Here is a 23828-nt window from a genome sequence, read left to right as displayed (position 1 = left end):
AACTGAAAATTTAACATTTATTTTGGAAGTATGGCTAAAGAAAACAATCCCGATGGCTTTGAAAAATCTGGAGTGCCATAAAACACTCATATACAGGTGAAACTATCACCTTTCTGCTATACATTATCACAAAATATTGTATATAAAAATACTAATATAATATATTATATATAAAGACTAGTAAGCAGACAATGTAAAGTCCAATCAAGAAATGTTGAGGAGGTAACATTGTAAACATCTGCTAAAATCCAATTCATCTTCACACTTGATACTCTATCATATATATCCGCTCTGCAATATCTGCAGTCTTGAAAACCTTTTTGAAAAGTCTCTCTCCAGTTTCCATACCAGGAACAAATATCGGAAATGTTTAGCTCCATAATTCGTCCCTTTCTGAATTTTAAGTTTAAAGAGAAGGAGAGTGGCTTCCCACTTATGGTAGCAGTATACATCCTTTGGAGTGAAAAGTCTGGAGTCTTGCCATAAATCCATTCCCATGATCTTAACTCCTCCATTTTCCTTGTAATACCTGGATATTTCACCTCATCTATAGGGTTCACATACTCAGGACCAGATACCTTTAATTAAAGGTCATAAGTATTTAAATAAGTATTTTTATATGTATATATGTGTAAAACAGCAAAATTCACAGGAAGGTAATCTTCTCCCACTAAAAGAAAATATGCACAATATAAAAAACAAAGATATTGCAAAAAATCTCCCAAAAGGCATACAAAACAAAATCAAAATGAGGTAAAATCCTTAAAATATATCTACATAAAAAGCACAATTAAAAAAAAAAAGTCCAAGACCAATATATCTCCATAGATTCAACACAAACAATATGAAGTGAGATAATGTACCTTTACTTTAGGTATTCAACCTAATACAAGCAGTCTGAAGCAAGGTAATAGCATACATGCCAATAATTATGCTTTTGGCATAATCATTATGCTTTTTTCCACCTAATTACGTTGTATGCACACCTGTATATGGATACAGCTTTATTGGTTCATCAAAAAATAAAATGAAAATAAAGGAATAAAATGTTGTGCTTGTCATTTTTATTATCATCTAATTCCACTCATATCAATTTAAGAATATTCTTAAAAAGATAACTGCTGTGCAAAATTAGTGCAAGAGTACTTGATGTTCTAGACCTGAGAGCTTTCCTTAATTTCTATTTATAGCAACTTTATATGACACATTTCCAAGAGAACAGAAGTGTTTCTTCAAATATGAAACTTTTGCCTCAGATTAATTATTTTGATAAGATAGGTAGCAGATCAGTCCATACTTTTCTTTAAAAAATGGCACTTGATAAGTGAAACAGGCTTTACGATGTGTCTTGTGAATGTTATATGACTGAAAATGTAAGAGCAGATGTAATACAACATTCGGATTGAGCACATCATGTTCATTGCAGAATTCACAATCATTCATCTAAAGTTAGACATGTTGACCAGTTAAAATGAGTTCTGCATATTGATGATCTGTCACTGTTAAAATGAGTTCTGTATATTGATGATCTGTCACTGTTTTTAAGTCACAAGGAATTGCCCATTTCTGATAACAAATTTTTACCAACTACAAAACCAGGTAAGTTGCAAAAATAAATTGTACATTTTTCATTCAGTGTACTGTAATTATGGCACGTAATATATAGATTACACTTTGTATGCCCAAATTGCGCTATTTTGTGCCACTTACATCGGCAATAGTTATGCTTATACCTCTCCTAAGACTGTTAGGTATTCACCCCAATACAAGCAGTCTGAAGCCAGGTAATATACCTCTAGGTATTGAACCCAATACATGTACAAACAGTCTGAAGCCAGGTAATATACATTTAGGCATTCAACCCAATACATGTACAAGCAGTCTGAAGCCAGGTAATATACATTGAGGTATTCAATACAAGCAGCCTGAAGCCAGGTAATATACCTCTAGGTATTGAACCCAATGCATGTACAAGCAGTTTGAAGCCAGGTAATATACATTTAGGCATTGAACCCAATGCATGTACAAGCAGTCTGAAGCCAGGTAATACACATTTAGGCATTCAGCCCAATGCATGTACAAGCAGTCTGAAGCAAGGTAATATACATTTAGGCATTCAGCCCAATACATGTACAAGCAGTCTGAAGCCAGGTAATATACATTTAGGTATTGAACCCAATGCATGTACAAGCAGTCTGAAGCCAGGTAATACACATTTAGGCATTCAGCCCAATACATGTACAAGCAGTCTGAAGCCAGGTAATATACATTTAGGCATTCAACCCAATACATGTACAAGCAGTCTGAAGCCAGGTAATATATACATTGAGGTATTCAATACAAGCAGTCTGAAGCCAGGTAATATACCTCTAGGTATTGAACCCAATGCATGTACAAGCAGTCTGAAGCCAGGTAATATACATTTAGGCATTGAACCCAATGCATGTACAAGCAGTCTGAAGCAGGTAATACACATTTAGGCATTCAGCCCAATGCATGTACAAGCAGTCTGAAGCCAGGTAATATACATTTAGGCATTCAGCCCAATACATGTACAAGCAGTCTGAAGCCAGGTAATATACATTTAGGTATTGAACCCAATGCATGTACAAGCAGTCTGAAGCCAGGTAATACACATTTAGGCATTCAGCCCAATGCATGTACAAGCAGTCTGAAGCCAGGTAATATACATTTAGGCATTCAGCCCAATACATGTACAAGCAGTCTGAAGCCAGGTAATATACATTTAGGTATTGAACCCAATGCATGTACAAGCAGTCTGAAGCCAGGTAATACACATTTAGGCATTCAGCCCAATACATGTACAAGCAGTCTGAAGCCAGGTAATATACATTTAGGCATTCAACCCAATACATGTACAAGCAGTCTGAAGCCAGGTAATATACATTGAGGTATTCAATACAAGCAGTCTGAAGCCAGGTAATATACCTCTAGGCATTCAGCGCAATACAAGCAGTCTGAAGCCAGGTAATATACCTCTAGGTATTGAACCCAATGCATGTACAAGCAGTCTGAAGCCAGGTAATATACATTTAGGCATTCAGCCCAGTACATGTACAAGCAGTCTGAAGCCAGGTAATATACATTTAGGTACTGAACCCAATGCATGTACAAGCAGTCTGAAGCCAGGTAATATACATTTAGGCATTCAGCCCAATTCATGTACAAGCAGTCTGAAGCCAGGTAATATACATTTAGGTATTCAATACAAGCAGTCTGAAGCCAGGTAATATACCTCTAGGCATTCAGCCCAATACAAGCAGTCTGAAGCCAGGTAATGTACCTCTTAGGCATTCAGCCCAATACAAGCAGTCTGAAGCCAGGTAATGTACCTTTAGGCATTCAGCCCAATACAAGCAGTCTGAAGCAAGTTAATATACATCCAGGCATTCAGACCAATACAGATAATATACCTCTAGGTTTTCAACCCGGTACATGTACAAGCAGTCTGAAGCCAGATAATATACCTCAAGGTTTTCAACCCAATACATGTACAAGCAGTCTGAAGCCAGATAATATACCTCTACTTTAGGTATGTAAGCTAACAAAATGTGAGAAAAAAAACAGGCAGTTACACAAGGGAAGTGTCTGATCAACACTGTCATCCTGCCATGTGGAGGGTGTACCAATATAATTGGTTTAAATACCAGGGGAAGGATAGGAACTGGGCTGATGATATCTGTGTAACTGCAGTCTAACTCTATATTAGCACTGGGAAATAAAGTTTGGAAGATAATTAAAGTTCTAACAGGCCTTTTGCATTTTAATCAAAATTACAGATTGGCAATGATTTCATACTTGAGCTGAATCCAGAGATCTCGGAAATGCTTAATTATGTGTATTTGGATGCCAATTTTTGATCTGGGACGCAGAAAATCACTGAGGCGGGAGTCCTCCATACGCATGTAATAGGTGTGTGGCAAAATTCAAAGACTTGCCAGTCCTGCTTCAGCCACCTGCTTTGTGGGAAAATGTGTTGATCAATTAGCTGTGCTGATATTTACGACAGAATTCAGTGACTGAAAGACCCCTTGATGTACATACATGTTGCCATTTTATAAGAGTACATAAAAAAGAACATGATGCAATAGCTGGGCGGCACGTTCAAAGGCTCTGACTGGCGGCTGGGTGGGCAAATGTACCGATATTTACAGTGATTGAATTCAGAGGCAGAAAGACCCAGAGATATACATGTGGTCATTTATAAAAGTACATCAAATAAACAACTTTAGCTTTCGTTATTGTGTTCATTTCCGAATGTATCGGAATAAGCAGTGCACGTGACCTCAGAATCAAGACATGTTGAGACTTAGACAAAATGCCATTCGCAAGTGGGTGACAAGTCGCCTAAAAATGTAAAACGTCACCTTCTTCTGTTAGGAAAGTGAAAATGACTTTGCCCTGTGATTATTTAAGAGGTACATTAACTGACCATACCATTTTTTTTTAAAATGCCCCTTGCCTTAGCCCGGTTAGTTCTAGTGTTGTAGCGAAACGTATTCATCAAGGCATCAGTAGCTAGGCCTAGTTTTTATATCAATTACTTTGGCAAACAAACTCTTGCCCATTCACAAGCGTTATGTTTTGATAGCTGATTGACCATTAACCCTTTTCCGAGTAAGGTAGCAACTATCAATTTCCTACATGCTATCCTTTGATGATAAATCATACAAACTTGTGTTTTAAGATCAGAATCGGTGATCTGGATATATATTAACTGCCTCTTATACACTATTTCGTCGTAAAATTAGTTTTAAACTGTAAGTGAACTAGTAGGCCTAACGGGAAATAATGGTTGACTTTGCTAAGTCTGGGATGTACCAGTTTATTAGATTGTCTGTTTTCTTAAATCATCGGGCAAATATATTAAGAAAAAATGTACAAATCACTGAAACCGAAGCCTAGGTATTATTTTATTAAAGATTTAACTTTAAAATGCAAATTAAATAGGTCAGAAACGTATGGGACAATGCTGTGTTGTGGAATTCGCGATATGCGCTTTGAGGTCTAAGCTGTTCTCTGACTTGACACGTATTTGCGAAAATACGGGAAAAAACAGCAAATCAGATGCTATTTATTTGCCTAAAATTACTACAAGTACGTATACAAATAAATAAACCATAAACTGATGAAACTTTAAATGGACTGTTGTAATGAAGCTATATTATAGTGAGTGATTACGTTACGAAAACCTCTCCATCTTAAAAAATAGATGCACTCATGTCTGTGCTGATTCTGTAGGAAAGAAGGGACTGCAACTTTTGATGGTGGGACTCCTATTTTTACCAAAATGGGAGTCCTGGACTTCTAGTTTTAAAATCCTAGCGAGACCTCTGTGAATCTTTGGTGTAATGCTTAAAACATTTTGAGAATATGCAGACAGGATAGCAACTTTAGACTTGAAGACATATCCCAAAGGTTCAGTTGAATACAGTGTTTATTATGCAGATGTGAGACTAAAAAATTTGAACACAGCACCATGACATTGTTAATGATGCTGACAGAATACCTTGACAATGTTAATGGTGCTGACAGAAACATTGTTAATGATGCTGACATAACACTTTGACGTTGCTAATGATGCTGACAGAACACCTTGACATTGTTAATGATGATGACAGAACACTTTGATGTTGCTAATGATGCTGACAGAACACCTTGACATTGTTAATGATGCTGACAGAACACCTTGACATTGTTAATGATGCTGACAGAACACCTTGACAATGTTAATGATGCTGACAGATCACCCTGACATTGTTAATGATGCTGACAAAAACATTGTTAATGATGCTGACATAACACACTGACATTGTTAATGATGCTGACAGAACACCCTTACATTGTTAATGATGCTGACAGAACACCCTGATATTGTTAATGATGCTGACAGCTGCTGGTGTCAGAAAAGCTACACCTATGTCTCACAATTTACAGGTGAAACGAAAAAATTCAACTAACAAAAACACTTAAGTGACAAACAAAGGCATTTTAACTGACTGTGATAACAAAAACATCTCAATATACTTGATGAGAAGCAAAAATATTAAAACTGACCCTGAGACAAACAGCCATTTCAACATTTGAAACCATTTTAACATTTGAAACCATTTTAACATTTGAAATTGAAACCATTTTAACATTTGAAACCATTTTAACATTTGAAACCATTTCAACATTTGAAACCATTTTAACATTTGAAACCATTTCAACATTTGAAACCATTTTAACATTTGAAACCATTTCAACATTTGAAACCATTTTAACATTTGAAACCATTTCAACATTTGAAACCATTTTAACATTTGAAACCATTTCAACATTTGAAACCATTTTAAACCATTTCAACATTTGAAACCATTTTAACATTTGAAACCATTTCAACATTTGAAACCATTTTAACATTTGAAACCATTTCAACATTTTAAACACTTTGAAACTGATATTACCGGGTCTCCTTTTCCTCTCATGAATTGCTTGGCAATTTCTTCCATCATGGCATCGATATTTAAGTCTGGAATTATGTCCCGTAGGTTTGCTACCTGGGCTCGTGTGCTATTAGTGGCTTGACTTTCTATCTCCATCTAATAGGAACAAAAAATGAAAATGAGAAGCAAAGAGACATGGAGATCATTAAGAAAATAAGAATAATATGATATCTATAGTAAGAAGTGCTCAACAATTCCAAATGTCAATATGTGGAATATATATATATATATATATATATATATATATATATATATATATATATATATATATATAATGATTGTATTTTTTTTTAGTAACAGTGTCTTTTCTATTTTAAGTAATAGACGTGTCTGAAGGCAACTCAACATTATTTGATAAACCTGAAATATCTTCCTACAGATGGCTTTTTTTTTAAAATTTGATCCCTTCTGTTCATTGTTTTTTAATTAAAAAAAGTCATCTAAGGGATTTTCAAAATATTTTAAATATTGTAAGTAGCAGTGGCCTTATTTTATGGCCAAGTGGCATCATTTGTATAAATCTGAAAGATGTTCATGGTAGGATGCTCTGTCCAATATTTGGTAAAAATGAACCCATAGTTTTTGAGAAGTTTAAAGTAGCAATTGTCAACAAACACATGATGGACAACCACACAATGCATGCAAAGCCATACCATAAGCTCACTCAGACTTAGGTTGGGGTGAGGTAAAAACATATGCCAGGGAATCCTGATTACTAACAGAGTTCATGTAAAAATGATAAAAGTTCTAAATTAAATCTGTGCATGAGTATTACAAATTGAAAATGCCTTACTCAAGTCCCTAAGTTTATTGTACTAAAACAAGTAAAATTCAGAGAAGGAAAATTCATGTCAAAGTGGAAGGATTAAATATATGGCTGCAACGGAGTCTTTAGTAAGAATTACTCCAAAGAGACATAAGCCAAACTGTGGCAGCATAAAATGGCAAATATCATATAACAAAGAGACAGAGAAATTTTCTGGGACATTGCATTGATAATTATCCATGATCTTGAATTCACTGACTCTGAAGGAAAGATATTTTTTAGTTGATGCAAACATTTTCCCAAACTGGAACAGGTTGGAAATTCAATCCATGCATTTGTCAATGGAACTGACAAATTCAGGATGTAATAAAGCAAGTCTCATGGCAGTTTTGACCTTATAAATCCCGTGCAACAAACAATATGCATGATATTAGCCAGAAAATCCCTAAATGAGAATGAAATGAAAAATAAATCAAATGAGAGCTCACTTTAACACAACCAACACGCTATCCCAGTATGGGAAACCTTTCTTTGGTATGGAAATATCAAGTGGACTCCTGGGGAAGAATGGTCTTAAATTCAGAGCTAATTATAAGGACCGACTCAAGCCAAGAGATCTAGTTGAACCTAGGGAATAGACTGAAATTTGGGGACAAGTGAAAATGCAGGTAGGACAAGTAAATTTTCTGAAACAACTTGTCCTGAACAAATAGCTGAAAACAAAATTTGATCAACCCTGAAAAGGTAAGATCCCAATATTTTAATGAAATGATACTAAATGCTCTGAGAAGGTAAGATCCCCATATTGTAATGAAATGATACTAACCAGCCCTGAGAAGGTAAGATCCCAATATTGTAATGAAATGATACTAACCAGCCCTGGAAAGGTAAGATTCCAATATTGTAATGAAATGATACTAACCAGCTGGGAGTGCAGCAGCTGATGTAGTGCAGAAGTATCCACTTCAGACAGAAGGGTAAAATGATGATATGTTCTCTTTCCACCCAATTTGGATGCTGTTCCAGATATCTTAAAGAAAATTGTGTGAACTGACTGTAAATTGCATTATTGTAATACAAATTCAATGTTTAAAATTCTAGCATATTAATGTATAACACGTCATATAATCAAAAATATTAGACATAATGCATATCATAAAATCAAGTACAGTATATAAGGCATATTGCATGTCATAAAATCAAGTACAGTATAAAAGACATATTGCATGTCATAAAATCAAGTACAGTATAAAAGGCATACTGCATGTCATAAAATCAAGTACAGTATACAAGGCATATTGCATGTCATAAAATCAAGTACAGTATACAAGGCATATTGCATGACATAAAATCAAGTACAGTATATAAGGCATATTGCATGTCATAAAATCAAGTACAGTATTTATAGGTTACTGCATTTTATGGGAAAATATGAACAAATTTTTTCAGATATACTGCATGACCTTGGGATTCAGTATATCCACCCGACAAAATGAGTTCATATTTTCCCATACAAATGCAGTAACCTTTTCATTATATGCTAATTTTCTTACTCTACCTAAGGCTTAATTATCCAAACAAAAATACACCACTGGAAGAAAAGTAACTGAATTTATGGTGTATTTTAAAATAGATACACAAACACCAATTCATCAGTACACACAAACAATATTAATGCACACATAACTCAGCCCAGTTAATTTGAACTTAGTCATGCAGCTGACATCACTTTAGAAAGAAGTTGTCGTTCTGGTCTACTTAAACTATTTTGAGTCCTATTGTGAATGAATGCACATTGCAACACCTTTTCCATTGGATCTGGAATGAATAGAATTTGGTATTTTTGTTGATTCTACTAAATTTTGTGATAATGGACTGTATTTATGTGGCAATTCTACATGAAGTAACATCTGATCTGTGCAGCGAGGAAGTAGCATGTTGACTCATCTGCATTTGTGTTTCTGTTCCATCACTGAATGTTTGGAATCATATTGTGGGGAAAATATGAACTCTTTCAACTGCAAGTATCAAAAAGACGCTATGGAATATAATGTTCATTTCATTTTAAAAGCAGTAAGGAGGATGTTATTGCACTTGGAATGTAGTCGAAATTACAGTACAATTTTGAAATGTGTAATCAAACTTTGGAATCCATGACATAGCTCATGTAATTCTGATCTGCAGAACTAAGTATATTTTGAGGAAATTCAAAATGTAAAACTGAAAGTATGTTTTGTGCCATTCTTATTACCAACTAAAGAAGACATGTTTATGCCTTGTCACTTGCATGTTATTTGTAGGGACCCCAGCAATTTTATGACCTGTCTGGCGTCTATTGTTATCCTAAATCAGAAACATTGTATCAAAAAAGTTAACATGTAATATTGCAAAGCAGCTGGTATGTGGCAGTCCATGAAACAGCTACTATAGTTCATTCAGAAACAAATTTAATCAACCAAAACGTAATGTGTCTACCACATGTGTACACGATTTGTTTACAAATTAGTTCCTAATACACTATACTACTATTGGGCACATGTGTCCTGCACGTGAGTGCAAAATGAAGGTGTGCAATATCATAAAATAGTGCATGATTGTGAGAATGTAAAGTTAACGTAGACAAAAAAAGCATATAATAAATTAGGCATACTGCATGCCATTAACAGACTATCAAATCTACTTTTACATATTAAGCATAGTCTATGATATTTCTAGCATAATAAGTATATCGCATTACATAAAATCCTGTACACTAGGCATATTGCATGACAAAATCTATCTTGTATATTAAGTATATTGCATGATATAATATATAGAATATTGCACAACATAAAATCAAGTATATTAAGCACACGCCTTAACAAAATCTAATATTAGCACACTGTATGACCAGAGATCTTGCTAGGATTTTAAAACTAGGAGTCCAGGATTCCCATTTTGGTAAAAATAGAAGTCCACCAGCAGAAGTTGCAGTTCCCTCCCCAAAAACTACACCAGTTAGAAGAACTATTGGTTGCCACCGAGTTTAAATTCTACATTCTTTATAACACAGACATAGCTCTAATTTGTCCATCAAGGTGAGACTAAAGTCCAAATAATGTCTTATTCCAAGCACTAAGCTAGGTATCACACACTTTTTTTACACTCAGCTACTGTCCCATCTGAACTATCAGTTCTAGCAACTTGACTACTCTACTGAATCTCATTACAGTCTTCATCAGTTTGCTGTTTAACCCCAAAATACTTATCCAAATTTGTGAATGGCATTTTGTCTAAGTCTCAACATGTCTTGATTCCGAGGTCAAGTGCACTGCTTATTCCGCTATGCTAAAAAATTAACACAATAATATAATATAAATTTGTTTATTTGATGTACTCTTATAATTGACCACATGTACATCTCTGGGTCTTTCTGCCGCTGAATTCAATCACAGTAAATATCAATACATTGTCCCACCCAGCTGCCATTCAAAGCCTTTGAACATGCTGCCGAGCTATTGCATCATGTTCTTTTGACGTACTCTTATAATGGCAACATGTACATCAATGGGTCTTTCAGTCACTAGGTTCTGTCATTCTAAATATCAGCACAGCTAATTAATCAACACATTTTCCCACTAAGCTGGATGGGCAAGTCTTTGAATTTTGCTGCCCACCTATTACATTTGTACGGAGGACTCCCACCAAAGTGATTTTCGGCATCCAAGATAAAACACTGCGGGCCAAATACACGTGATTAAGTGTTTCCGAGACCTTTTATGACATTTAGTATATTATGCATATTATGACATATCTAACATATTCAGAATACTTAAAGACATATCTAACATATTCCAAGGATTAAACATTAAGCATAGTGCAAGATATAGCTAGCATATTCAGTATTGTGCATGATGTATCTAGCATATTCAACATTGTGCATGACATAGCTAGCATATTCAGTATTGTGCATGATGTATCTAGCATATTCAGCATTGTGCATGACATAGCTAGCATATTCAGCATTGTGCATGATGTATCTATCATATTCAGCATTGTGCATGATGTATCTAGCATATTCAGTATTTGCATGATGTATCTAGCATATTCAGCATTGTGCATGACATAGCTAGCATATTCAGCATTGTGCATGATGTATCTATCATATTCAGCACTGTGCATGATGTATCTAGCATATTCAGCATAGTGCATGATGTATCTAGAATATTCAGCATTGTGCATGATGTATCTAGCATATTCAGCATAGTGCATGATGTATCTAGCATATTCAGCATAGTGCATGATGTATCTAGCATATTCAGCATTGTGCATGATGTATCTAGCATATTCAGCATTGTGCATGACGTATCTAGCATATTCAGCACTGTGCATGATGTATCTAGCATATTCAGCATAGTGCATGATGTATCTAGAATATTCAGCATTGTGCATGATGTATCTAGCATATTCAGCATTGTGCATGATGTATCTAGCATATTCAGCATTGTGCATGATGTATCTAGCATATTCAGCATTGTGCATGACATAGCTAGCATATTCAGTATTTGCATGATGTATCTAGCATATTCAGCATTGTGCATGACATAGCTAGCATATTCAGCATTGTGCATGATGTATCTATCATATTCAGCATTCAGCATGATGTATCTAGCATATTCAGCATTCAACATGATGTATCTAGCATATTCAGCATTGTGCATGACATAACTAGCATAATCAGCATTGTGCATGACATAGCTAGCACAATCAGCATTCAACATGATGTATCTAGCATATTCAGCATTGTGCATGACACAGCTAGCATATTCAGCATTGTGCATGACATAGCTAGCATATTCAGTATTGTGCATGATGTATCTAGCATATTCAGCATTGTGCATGACATAGCTAGCATATTCAGCATTCAACATGATGTATCTAGCATATTCAGCATTCAACATGATGTATCTAGCATATTCAGCATTCAACATGATGTATCTAGCATATTAAGCATTCAACATGATGTATCTAGCATATTCAGCATTCAACATGATGTATCTAGCATATTCAGCATCCAACATGATGCATCTAGCATATTCAGCATTGTGCATGACATAGCTAGCATAATCAGCATTCAACATGATGTATCTAGCATATTCAGCATTGTGCATGATATAGTTAGCATATTCAGTATTGTGCATGACGTATCTAGCATATTCAGCATTCAACATGATGTATCTAGCATATTAAGCATTCAACATGATGTATCTAGCATATTCAGCATTCAACATGATGTATCTAGCATATTAGCATATTCAGCATTCAACATGATGTATCTAGCATATTCAGCATTGTGCATGACATAGCTAGCATAATCAGCATTCAACATGATGTATCTAGCATATTCAGCATTGTGCATGACATAGCTAGCATATTCAGTATTGTGCATGACATAGCTAGCATATTCAGCATTGTGCATGACATAGCTAGCATATTCAGTATTGTACATGATGTATCTATCACATTCAGCATTCAGCATGATGTATCTATCATATTCAGCATTCAACATGATGTATCTATCATATTCAGCATTCAGCATGATGTATCTAGCATATTCAGCATTCAACATGATGTATCTAGCATATTCAGCATCGTGCATGACATAGCTAGCATATTCAGCATTCAACATGATGTATCTATCATATTCAGCATGATGTATCTAGCATATTCAGCATTCAGCATGATGTATCTAGCATATTCAGCATCATGCATGACATAGCTAGCATATTCAGCATTCAGCATGATGTATCTAGCATATTCAGCATTGTGCATGACATAGCTAGCATATTCAGCATTCAACATGATGTATCTAGCATATTCAGCATTCAGCATGATGTATCTAGCATATTCAGCATCATGCATGATATAGCTAGCATATTCAGCATTCAGCATGATTTATCTAGCATATTCAGCATTCAGCATGATGTAACTAGCATATTCAGCATTCAGCATGATGTATCTAGCATATTCAGCATTGTGCTTGACATAGCTAGCATATTCAGCATTGTGCATGACATAGCTAGCATATTCAGCATTCAGCATGATGTATCTAGCATATTCAGCATTCAGCATGATGTATCTATCATATTCAGCATTCAACATGATGTATCTAGCATATTCAGCATTCAACATGATGTATCTAGCATAGTCAGCATTGTGCATGACATACCTAACATATTCAGCATTGTGCATGAAACAGCTAGCATATTCAGCATTGTGCATGACATAGTTAGCATATTCAGCATTCTGCATGATGTATCTAGCATATTCAGCATTGTGCATGACATAGCTAGCATATTCACATTGTCACACCCACAGTAAGCTAGTGGAAAGCTTTTATCACATACCCACTTTGGCCAGGCCAATGCATAAACCCATGTAGGCATGAAATGTTAGTGATTTATAAAAGTGAATACCTGAGACTGTGCACACCTCACCCACCCTGACCTTCCAGGAACTCAGGATAAAACTATTTCCTTTCAACTGCTGAGTACTAAAACCATCTCTAATATTCTTGAATGATCTGGTGTGGTGGCCATATTGAATGTATGACTGGCACATTTTCACTTGGGACAAAATGAACATTAATAAAATACCATTGGTGAAAAACTCATACCAATATAGCAATCCAATTTAGGATGAATATTGATAATGGGATCTTCAAGATGGCTGTCATGGCAGCCATATTTGATCTACAATTGGTACAATTACATTTAGGACTAGATATGATAAGAAGTCCTTTGCTAAAAATCATATGCCAATATGACCATCAATTCTGAAAGGAGTGGCAATAACAAGATTTTCAATTCAATGTCAGGTCAATATGCTTTTCATTCAGGACCAAACATACACCACAAGATATCATCTGGTAAAAGACCATATACAATTTACTTTCCATCATATCCGAGGTCACATCAGCACAATTTTCTTTCAGGATTAAGTAGATAATAAAATAAGTCTTTTAGTGAAAACTCCATGTCAATATAATTTTCTCTTCACGAGTTGCATTAACAACATTTTCAAGATGGCTGACATTGTCGCAATCCTTGATGTCAGATCAGCACCATTTTCATTTATAACCATGAAGACATTAAAAAAAGTCATTTAAAACAGACTGAGATGAATGTATGCTTGAAGTGTCTTGGCAATCCTCTAAGTATTATCACATCAGAAATTAAATTATAAATGAATTTTATATTTTTTCCAGCAGGTACCCAAGCTGCCTCCATATAATTCTGAAGCTGAGTGCTGAGTCGTTTCTACTGGAGAGATGCCACATGTTTCTGCAAATCAATATCTGATAGGAAACCACATTACAAACTACAAGCTCCTCTGGATGAACCCTTACACAAACTGATGCTTATCTTTCTGTCAACATAACAACATATGGTAGTGCTACCTTTCATCTTTGACTCAACACACTGAATGCAAATATAGATGATCTAGCTGTACACTTTCCCACTGGCCAACGTAAGACATGGGCACTCGCTGAGGAGCATGTGACAGTTGTTTCTGTTTGCTAGCGTTAGCAACTTGAATATGGTTAGCATAAATAATCAAACCAACTGTAATTGTTGTTGCATAATATACTGGCTTTTAGGGTAACAGCAAAACAAAATTCTACATACAAGTTTACACTTACTAAAACAAACAAGAATAATAGCATGGGGTTAGCAACAACATTAATTGTAATGATATCAATATAGATATATTTCTCATCATGGCAGCCAAATACTACAAAACTTGAAAGTTTTAAGTGGTTCAATCACATGCTCATTTTTTTTTTCCCTGTAACTTGATAAGAACAAAATCAAATGTGTGTTTTTATTGGACACCTCACTGTTTTGTCAGAAAGTAATGGATCCCTCTCATTCATAACCTGAGGCATTGAAAAGAACTGCATTAATCATGCAAGTGATTCGTGTTCCTGTTATGATTTTATCAAATTATTATTTAAGGTAAAATTTACGATTACTTCACAGATAGTAATGATGTAATCAGTACATTATGGCATCATCAACAGAGATCTCGGAAGCGCTTAATTATGCATATTTGGACACCAATTTTTGATCTGGGATGCAGAAAATCACTGAGGCGGGAGTCCTCCATACGCATGTAATAGGTGTGCAGCAAACTTCAAAGACTTGCTAGTCCTGCTTCAGCCACCTGCTTTGTGGGAAAATCTGTTGATCAATTAGCTGTGCTGATATTTACAATGATATAATTTAGTGACTGAAAGACCCCTTGATGTACATACATGTTGCCATTAGAAGAGTACATCAAAAGGAACATGATGCAATAGCTGGGTGGCAAGTTCAAAGGCTCTGACTGGCAGCCGGGTGGGAAAATGTACTTATATTTAAAGAAAGACCCAGAGATGTACATGCGGTCATTTATAAAAGTACTGTACATCAAATAAACAACTTTAGCTTTTGTTATTGTGTTCATTTCCAAATGTATCGGAATAAGTAGTGCATGTGACCTCAGAATCAAGACATGTTGAGACTTAGACAAAATGCCATTCGTACATTTGGATAAGTATTTTGGGGTTAAACGGCAAAGTTACGAAGATTGTAACAGGATTCAGAAGAGTAATGAAGCTGCTAGAATTGATAGTTTGGATAGGACAGTACCTAAGTGTAAGAAAGTGTGGGATGCATTGCTTAATGTTTGGAATAAATCCTCACTCGGGTTGACAAAATTCAGTATCACTCTGATGGACGAACAAGAGCTATTTAAGAGGTACGTTGACTGACCATACTAACTTAGCCCAGTTAGTTCTAGTGTTGTAGCGAAATGTATTCATCAAGACATCAGTAGCTTGGCCTAGTTTTTATATCAATTACGATGACAAACAAACTTTTGCCCATTCACAAGCATATGTTTTGATAGCTGACTGACAATTAACCCTTTTCCCCATAAGGTAGCAGCTATCAATTTTCTGCATGATATCCTTTGATGCTAAAACATACAAACTTGTGTTTTAAGATCCGAATCAGTGATCTGGATATATATGAACTGCCTCTTGTACACTATTTTGTCATAAAATTAGTTTGAAACTGTATGTGAACCAGTAGGCCTAATGGTAAATAATGGCAGACTTTGCTAAGTCTGGGATGTACCAGTTTTTATTAGATTGTCTGTTTTCATAAATCATTGGGCAAATATTTTCAGAGAAATATACAAATCATTGAAAGCAAAGCCAAGGTATTATTTTATTAAAGATTTAACTTTAAAATGCAAGTTATGCAGGTCAGAAACCGTATGGGACAATGCTATGTTGTGGAATTTGTGAGATACGCTTAAAGGTCTGTTTTTCGACCTAACAAAAATTTGCGAAAATAGGGAGAAGAAAAAAAAAGCACATCAGATATTATTTAAACAATGCCTAAAATTGCTACAAGGGCGCAGACAAATAAATAAACCAGACATTTGCGATCCTGTCAATGGACTGTTGTAATGAAGCTATATTAAGTGATTACATTATGAAAACCTCTCCATCTAAAACTAGATGCATTCATGTCTGGTTTGATTCTGTAGGAAAGAAGGGACTGCAACTTTTGATGGTAGGATTCCAAGTTTTAAAATCCTAGCAAGACCTCTGATCAATATGTTATAAAACAGCCACCCAGGCCTTCTGTTGCATAAAAACAATTTTATCTCAATAACTGTGCCAAACTAAAAATATTCATGAACTAGATTACTTTTTTTTGTATTTGATACAAGGAATCTGTGATCTTTAAGCTGTGCAAATCTGAAGACTTTTCTAAACGTTCATTTTTACTTTTATTATGAGCAATTATTGACAGAGTTATTTCCCATATTTTTCCATGCAATGGTTACCTTTCAACCAAGAGTAGCACAGGAAATTGCTTGCATGTCAACCCAAAACATCTTAAAGAGATTTGGAATTGCCTGGACCATTTGCTATAAAAAAATAACCTTTCAAATGCAGTCTTTTAAAAATATTTCATAAACCAGTGTCCTTCATTTAATTTCATCATGCCGAACCAAACCTTACCTTATACAAACCATCCAGAATGATATCATCTCGTTGGTTTATGCTCAAGTCCACATTCCATCTTGATGATATAGCCGCAACAACTAATTCTAAATTTTTTACTCGGTTATATAACTTTCTATGTTTCAAAAATGAAACATTCAAATTTCCTTCATCATGATAAACAGTACCTCCACCACTTTTTCGCCTAACCACTGGAACCATCTGTTTCTCTGCTTCTGGCACATTGCATTCAATCCACGGATTCTGATGAAGTCCAACCACAATGGCAGGGGTATTTCTCCACATTAACAAAATTGAGTCCTTCTCTAAATCTGCCTTCTCATATAACCAGTCTTCTAAAGCTAAATTCTCAAATATATCAGTAGATTTGGAAACAAGGACAACATGTTTAGTGTTAAATGTCTGATCATTAGAAACACTGCGTACAATTGTTTTGAAAATCATCCATGCCCTAGGATGATTCCAATTCAAAATCTTCATAATTCTTCCTGAAACTAACGCAACCATTCTTTTTACATTATTCCTGATCCATATCAGTGTCCCCGATACTTCTTATCAGTGTTGTAGGTATTCCATATCAGTGTCCCAGGTACTGATTTTATTCTTATCAGTGTCCCAAATATTCCTTGTCAGTGTCCCTGGTATTCGTTTTGCAGAACTTACTATTTCTTGACTCAGCTAAGACTGCTGTAATTGGAACTTTCATTCCCTGCAATAAATGACAAAATTAACTTAACTTGAAAAGTAGGTCAAGGTCAAATAACATTGCACCTCTAAACATATGTTCTGAATCATTTGCTAGCTTTCATTATAGGCCTTTTCGGAAACTGATTTATCTCCCTTGAGGGAAGATCTTAAAAGCCAACAGTGACATTCAAGTATAAAGAAATCTTGAAACTGATATTGCAAATAAAGACAATTCTTCAAAGGTGATGATATGATGTATGGTTAAATGCTCTATTTGTTAACAAAAGCAAGATTGGGCTTTTTTTATAGAAAATTCCTCCAAATGACAAAATTTTACAATTTATAAAATGGGTATCCTACTGGGGAAAAATGTCCCTAATAAAAGGTTTACTTAACTATCTTGAAATTTCGATGTCAAACAATGAGTTATCTGGTGAAACTTGTCAATGGAAAAGTCAATATTAAGAAAGAAAATGAATAAAATGTTCAAATAATGTTTTAGTTAAAAAAATTGCATTACCTTTCTGAGTGTGAAATCTTTAAGGAGGCTAGACTGAATTTGATTATGAAACAGTATTACACAATGCTGAATATTTTGACATCTCAACATTTAATGAAAATAAAAGTAAACTGCAAGTAAATTTTTTGGCATACTAGTTAGCAAAATCATGAACTAATTAGAAACTGAATCGAGGATTGGATAGCTACGTATGCTGATTTCACATTCCAACCATTTGCAAATCTTTTAAATATTAAGTGGAACATATAGAAAACGTTTTCATTTAAATCACTGACCCAGTTTCCTTGACTTGTAATATCTATTCTATCTCTCATTGTCTGTCTCCTAGCATTTTCTCACTTCTCCCTCTTGTTTATATTACACTATGACGGCTTTGTATATAACTTTGTACTTCACTCATGTGCCTTGTATGTATGGCCTGAATATTTTTTTATTTAGTCTTGTTCTGTTCTGTTTGGTAGTTCTACATTTAAAAAACGATACTTTAATCTTATATGCACTTAGTGACAAGTGATTTTGGGAAATATAACACCGCTCTGCAAAGTTCAACATTATGCTAATATAAAGTTTGAGTATGTATGTCAATTATCTATCATCCATAAAACAAAGATCTAGGAACCTTAACTTTAGGTTACGGATAACTATGGAGGAGTGGATTGATCGCATGCATTAATAATTTCCACTCAATCTTCACAGGCAGTGGGAGGTTCCTTGGATTTCTTTCCAATCATTAATAGTTTATATCATGTTTAGTGATCTTAGCACTGTATCGAAACTAAATAAATAAAATGTTGGTCTAAATTTTAATGTTAAAGTAGTTTTACCAAGGCCTGTTCATTTATGAGTGTCAAGTCAAGTCAAGTCATCCACACTTCAGCTGTAATGTTTGTTTTTCTTCTCATAGATGTGGCTCCATTTAACAGTAGCATAGCAAAAAATTCTACCTACCCCCAATAGAACTTAATTCTGGGACCCCACTCATAATACATAAAAGTTGTCTGATAGGAGTTGCTTGGGTGATTGGTGCTGTGACATTCAATCTGGTTTTCACTAGATGGCACCTCTTGGTTTGCCTTGCCATCAAATGTCAATGTATTTAAGACTGATTATATTACAATGTATTTCTTAGTGCATTTATATAACGATCTTCCCCGACATGAAGCCTGACAATGAGGAAAATGAAGTGATTAATCACCATGTAGAAGTAACAGTACATGTCTTCATTTTCTCAAAAATGAAACCAACTCCAGAAATAGTACCAAATGTCTATATCATTTATATGGCCGACTTGTACTTTAACTAGGGACATATGAACCAAGCAAAAGTCTCACAATGTAAGTCATCACGCCCCCACAGCATAAATATCAAGGTGGACATCTTATATTGTACTATATAATACAGACCAATCATGTGCCTTTAGATCCAAACTATATTTCTTGGGACACTGTAGAATGAATGCAACTACGTACAGTACTATCAACCTGCTACTCATTCACAAAATCGGGGACAAATATGATACAATGTAAACAAACTTGTAAATAATATAAAGCATAGTGTCATATTTCACAGGCACTTGATTCAGGGGGAACTAGTGAGTAATAACATCAATTAATTGACAAGTGTACACACTATGGTAATGTATATGCAGTTACTCAAATATAAATTATTTCAAAATATAATACTGATTTTGTTTAACCAAAGTCTATTCAACCCTGATTGTTGAATCCTCTGTACCTTATCTGTCATCAAGAAACCTCCTGATGACATTTTTTTTTTATTGCTATGGACTTTTACAATCATGACCAACATATACAAAACTGGGTCAAGAAATTAGCACAACGAGTCTAATCATCACAATATCGGGTACTTCCAATTTTTTGAACATGTGTAGCTTTTATTGTGACATCACAGCAACAACATTCAATATGGATTGTACTGGATCCCACCTTTAAGTTGATATCCAAATATGTCCAAGTATTTTAACATTGATTTGACTGTATGTACTTGATTTGGCTGTATGTACTTCTCAGGGCAACTTGATAATGACCTTCCATATTCTGTATCTGGATCCAAACAAAGTGTATACCTACCATGTAAAGGCATGTAAAATCGAATTCTAAACAAATGACACAAGTTCCTAAAATAATCGGTGTTTAACGCCTATGTGAACCATTTTACTTTTATTCTAGTTTCACCCTGAATCTAGTCCTACAATATAAGGCTTCAAACCTGATATATATGTTCTGGGCGTTGACCTGACAATGAATATGACCATCATCTTGAAACAAAAGATCAGGGTCGAGGTCTTACACTGAAGGACTAACCCAGAATCAAATGTGGCTGTCACATTCCCCGTGTTTCCACTCCGAATAAATATATGCATATTTTAAAAAATCTAAACTCGATTCAAATTGACTCGATCAACTTGACGATTAGTCCCACAATTACGATGTGGTATAGACCTATAATAGTCCTACAATGTTAGACGTCAACGCCGATACGCATGTTTGGAAATGGGGGGGTAGGGGGTAGTCCTTAAATGCAAGTCCTCGACCCGGATACTTACGTTTTGGGCTTAACGCCCCAAAAAATATCAGGGTAGAAGGCTAGTCCTACATGTAAGTACAAAAACAAAAATAACACGTGCTATGTCTTACATTGTAGGTCCAGGTCGAGGGCTTATGTTGAAGGACATGGGGGGGGGGGGAGACTTACTGTTTAACCAAGCATTACGTGTAGCTCGTTGTAAGGTCAGTCGATTTCGTATCAAGGGGCCTGATGTTAATACTGTTACACATATTATAACTAGCAGCCCTCTTTTATTTTCTCACACGGTTGCACATATTTTATAAAGTCTAATGGTGTTCAGACTTGCGTTAAAATGATTTCAGAACACTTAGAGCGACGATAGCCGAGAAATGCCGACATTGTTTATAGATTCCATATTATCTTTAACGAAACGAAAATATCGTATCCATATAAGCCAATTCGATTATCCTTATTCGTTTTATTAAAGAAAATAATGCAAGAATTTAACCGACTTTCACATTAAACGGCTATTATCGCTCTGAATTCAACCAACTGAAATGGCGGGAATGCTTATTGATTCGGACCGTGGCTGATTCGGACCAAATTACGGACTGATTCGGACCAAATGCCAGGCTGAATCGGACCATGTGGACATAGAACACAATTTTACTATATGTTCTCTACATTTGTTTCTCAGTACTGACCTTTCCACTGTGTGACAATCAATACAAATCATATGTTAATCTAAAATACCTTCAAAGATGACTTCAAGGTGAAGTTCTTCTCAAAGGTTCACCTTCATTTTTTTTAGAGGCTGGACTGTAAACAGAGCAACATGTAAACTGAACACAGATTTCACTTCCGGATCATCACCAAGGCCTTGATACTCACTTTGCACTGTTGCTGAAATACACATTGACAATCACACCATGAGCTCCTATTCTCAAAAATAAACAATTATCTTTAAATCCCAACAAAAAAAGCATAAATATAACTCTTATATCACCACCAAAATGAGAGAGGAACATTTAAAAAAAAAAAAAAAGACTAGAACTACATCTGTGGGTACTGAACCGGAACTATTAATTGTGACCTGATTCCATGTGGACCTCTCCTCCCCCCCCCCCCCGAAACAAAGCAACAAAAAATGGGACATACTTACCTAACTTATTTTAGTAGTTATTACTGTTTTAGCATGCTTTGTAAGAGGATGATATTCAGCTTTTAAATTAACACCAGATAGCTATTTTCAAATTCCACATAAAAATCACGATAAAATAGAAATTAATTATCTCATTTCCATTTTTTAACCATAAAAACTTTACAGTAGTTCAATAAAGAAAAATTAAAGTAAACATTTCATAAATCAGGCCAGTGCCACTGGTAGTATGAATTTATTTGTTTTGTCATGCTTTGTCCCCTTTGGGGCCATTCCCACTGTCCTTGTCTCTACTATCCAAGTAAATTTATCCCACATGCGAGTGTAGCCAGTTGTTCACTTTAATTTTGTCCATGGGGATGTAAGCAGTCCACACACATGAGCCAGTCATGTGGGGTAAAGTCTCGTCCAGATGGATGTGCCCAAAAGGCCTTCAAAACTCAAAACCTAGCCTTTCATACTACTGTTAGTGCAGAGCGATGTACTTATTTAGGCAAGCCTATGGTAGCGACAAATACAAACACTGACAGCTAATGAATTTATAAATTGATAAGCAGTTCTCTGCATGAAGATTATTTACTGATCATATTGTGACTGTAATTAATAAATGTGCTGGATTTTGTATCAATAGTGTCTACATACAAACTTGTATTAACTATATTTTCACAGCTATATAACAATGTTTTTACTGGCAAAGAGAGAAATATATTAGTATTTAATATTGTGTTCAGTGGTAGTGAAGCAATTGATTGCCAAAGTCTACTGAAAGAATTTATGGAGATTTCAAACAGTGCCAAAAACATGCAAAAGTTGAATAAAAACAAACATTTCAGGCAGTGTGCATATGCTAATTGCTACCATACGCTTGCATATCTAGGTACACTCTCTGCAGGATTTTCATTCCACAATCACTGCAAACTGGAGTAGTATGAAAGTGGGGTTTTTGACCATTTTCATTACCCTATGGACCCACTGGCACCCATACAAAACTCTACCACCCCATGACTGACTCATGTGACAATTGTTTACACCTCCGTGGGACAAGATTAAAAGTGATCAAACATGTATCGATGGTGTGGTGGCTAACTATGCCATAGGGGTAGAAGCGAGGACAGTGGGCCCATAGGGTAATGAAACCAGCAGTTTTATACTACTACATTTCTTCTAACATTTTAAAGTTTGTAGCAGTTGGTAGTTTGAAACTATTTATTTTTAGCAAGCTGAACCTAAGAAACACATGGCAAGGATAGCTTCAAGAAAATAATGCATTGTTTAAATGTAATATATTTATTTTTTATGCAAGCAATTATTTACAGGTTTAAGTATACAAATATCATGCTGTGATAAAATACCATATATACTCATTTGTAAGCTTCGTCCAACCACAAACAACATAGACCCATGCTTGCCAGCATATAACACTCAATGAATGAGGAATGTATTAATTTAGAATACAGGATCATTCTGACTTTTTACATAAGATTTTAATTATGAACTAAGTGCTAGACCTTTTCCAAATAAATGAGATATATGCTACAACTAAAATAATTTAAACATCATATGCTCACATATTGTGATGTAAAGACATGATAGTA

At 35.1% G+C, this 23828-nt stretch overlaps 1 protein-coding gene across 4 annotated transcripts; it reads right to left on the bottom strand.

Moving 5' to 3' along the window:
- Window positions 1-3: 3 nt before the first annotated feature.
- LOC149783383 (lipoyl amidotransferase LIPT1, mitochondrial-like) lies at window positions 4-21896 on the bottom strand. 4 transcript variants are annotated; one of them, XM_089931613.1, is made up of 5 exons: window positions 21828-21896; window positions 17336-18047; window positions 8198-8305; window positions 6471-6605; window positions 4-578 (listed from the first exon to the last, which is right to left on the bottom strand). In XM_089931613.1, the coding sequence occupies exons 2-5, from the start codon at window positions 17843-17845 to the stop codon at window positions 165-167; spliced, it is 1167 nt and encodes a 388-aa protein (XP_089787739.1). In that variant the 5' UTR covers window positions 17846-18047; window positions 21828-21896; the 3' UTR covers window positions 4-164. The 4 variants fall into 4 exon arrangements, with proteins under 4 accessions (XP_089787739.1, XP_089787736.1, XP_089787737.1 ...); XM_089931610.1 differs by lacking the exon at window positions 21828-21896 and adding an exon at window positions 21261-21611; XM_089931611.1 differs by lacking the exon at window positions 21828-21896 and adding an exon at window positions 20775-21240.
- Window positions 21897-23828: the final 1932 nt, after the last annotated feature.

Source organism: Sinohyriopsis cumingii, chromosome 14, assembly GCF_028554795.1.
Source record: "Sinohyriopsis cumingii isolate HCF-2022 chromosome 14, ASM2855479v2, whole genome shotgun sequence".
In the NCBI taxonomy this organism is placed as follows: Eukaryota; Metazoa; Mollusca; class Bivalvia; order Unionida; family Unionidae; genus Sinohyriopsis; species Sinohyriopsis cumingii.
Note: the sequence above shows the minus strand (reverse complement) of the source record. Positions and strands in the feature narration are given on the sequence as shown.

What these genes read in the sequence shown, in the direction of transcription:
- LOC149783383 (XM_089931613.1), bottom strand. Translation starts at nt 17,845, where the DNA reads ATGGTTGCGTTAGTTTCAGGAAGAATTATGAAGATTTTGAATTGGAAT. An exon ending in TTCTGGATGGTTTGTATAAG is followed by an intron (nt 8,306 to 17,335) that starts GTAAGGTTTGGT and finishes ATTTTCTTTAAG; the next exon opens with ATATCTGGAACAGCATCCAA. An exon ending in AGCTGCTGCACTCCCAGCTG is followed by an intron (nt 6,606 to 8,197) that starts GTTAGTATCATT and finishes TGTTCCTATTAG; the next exon opens with ATGGAGATAGAAAGTCAAGC.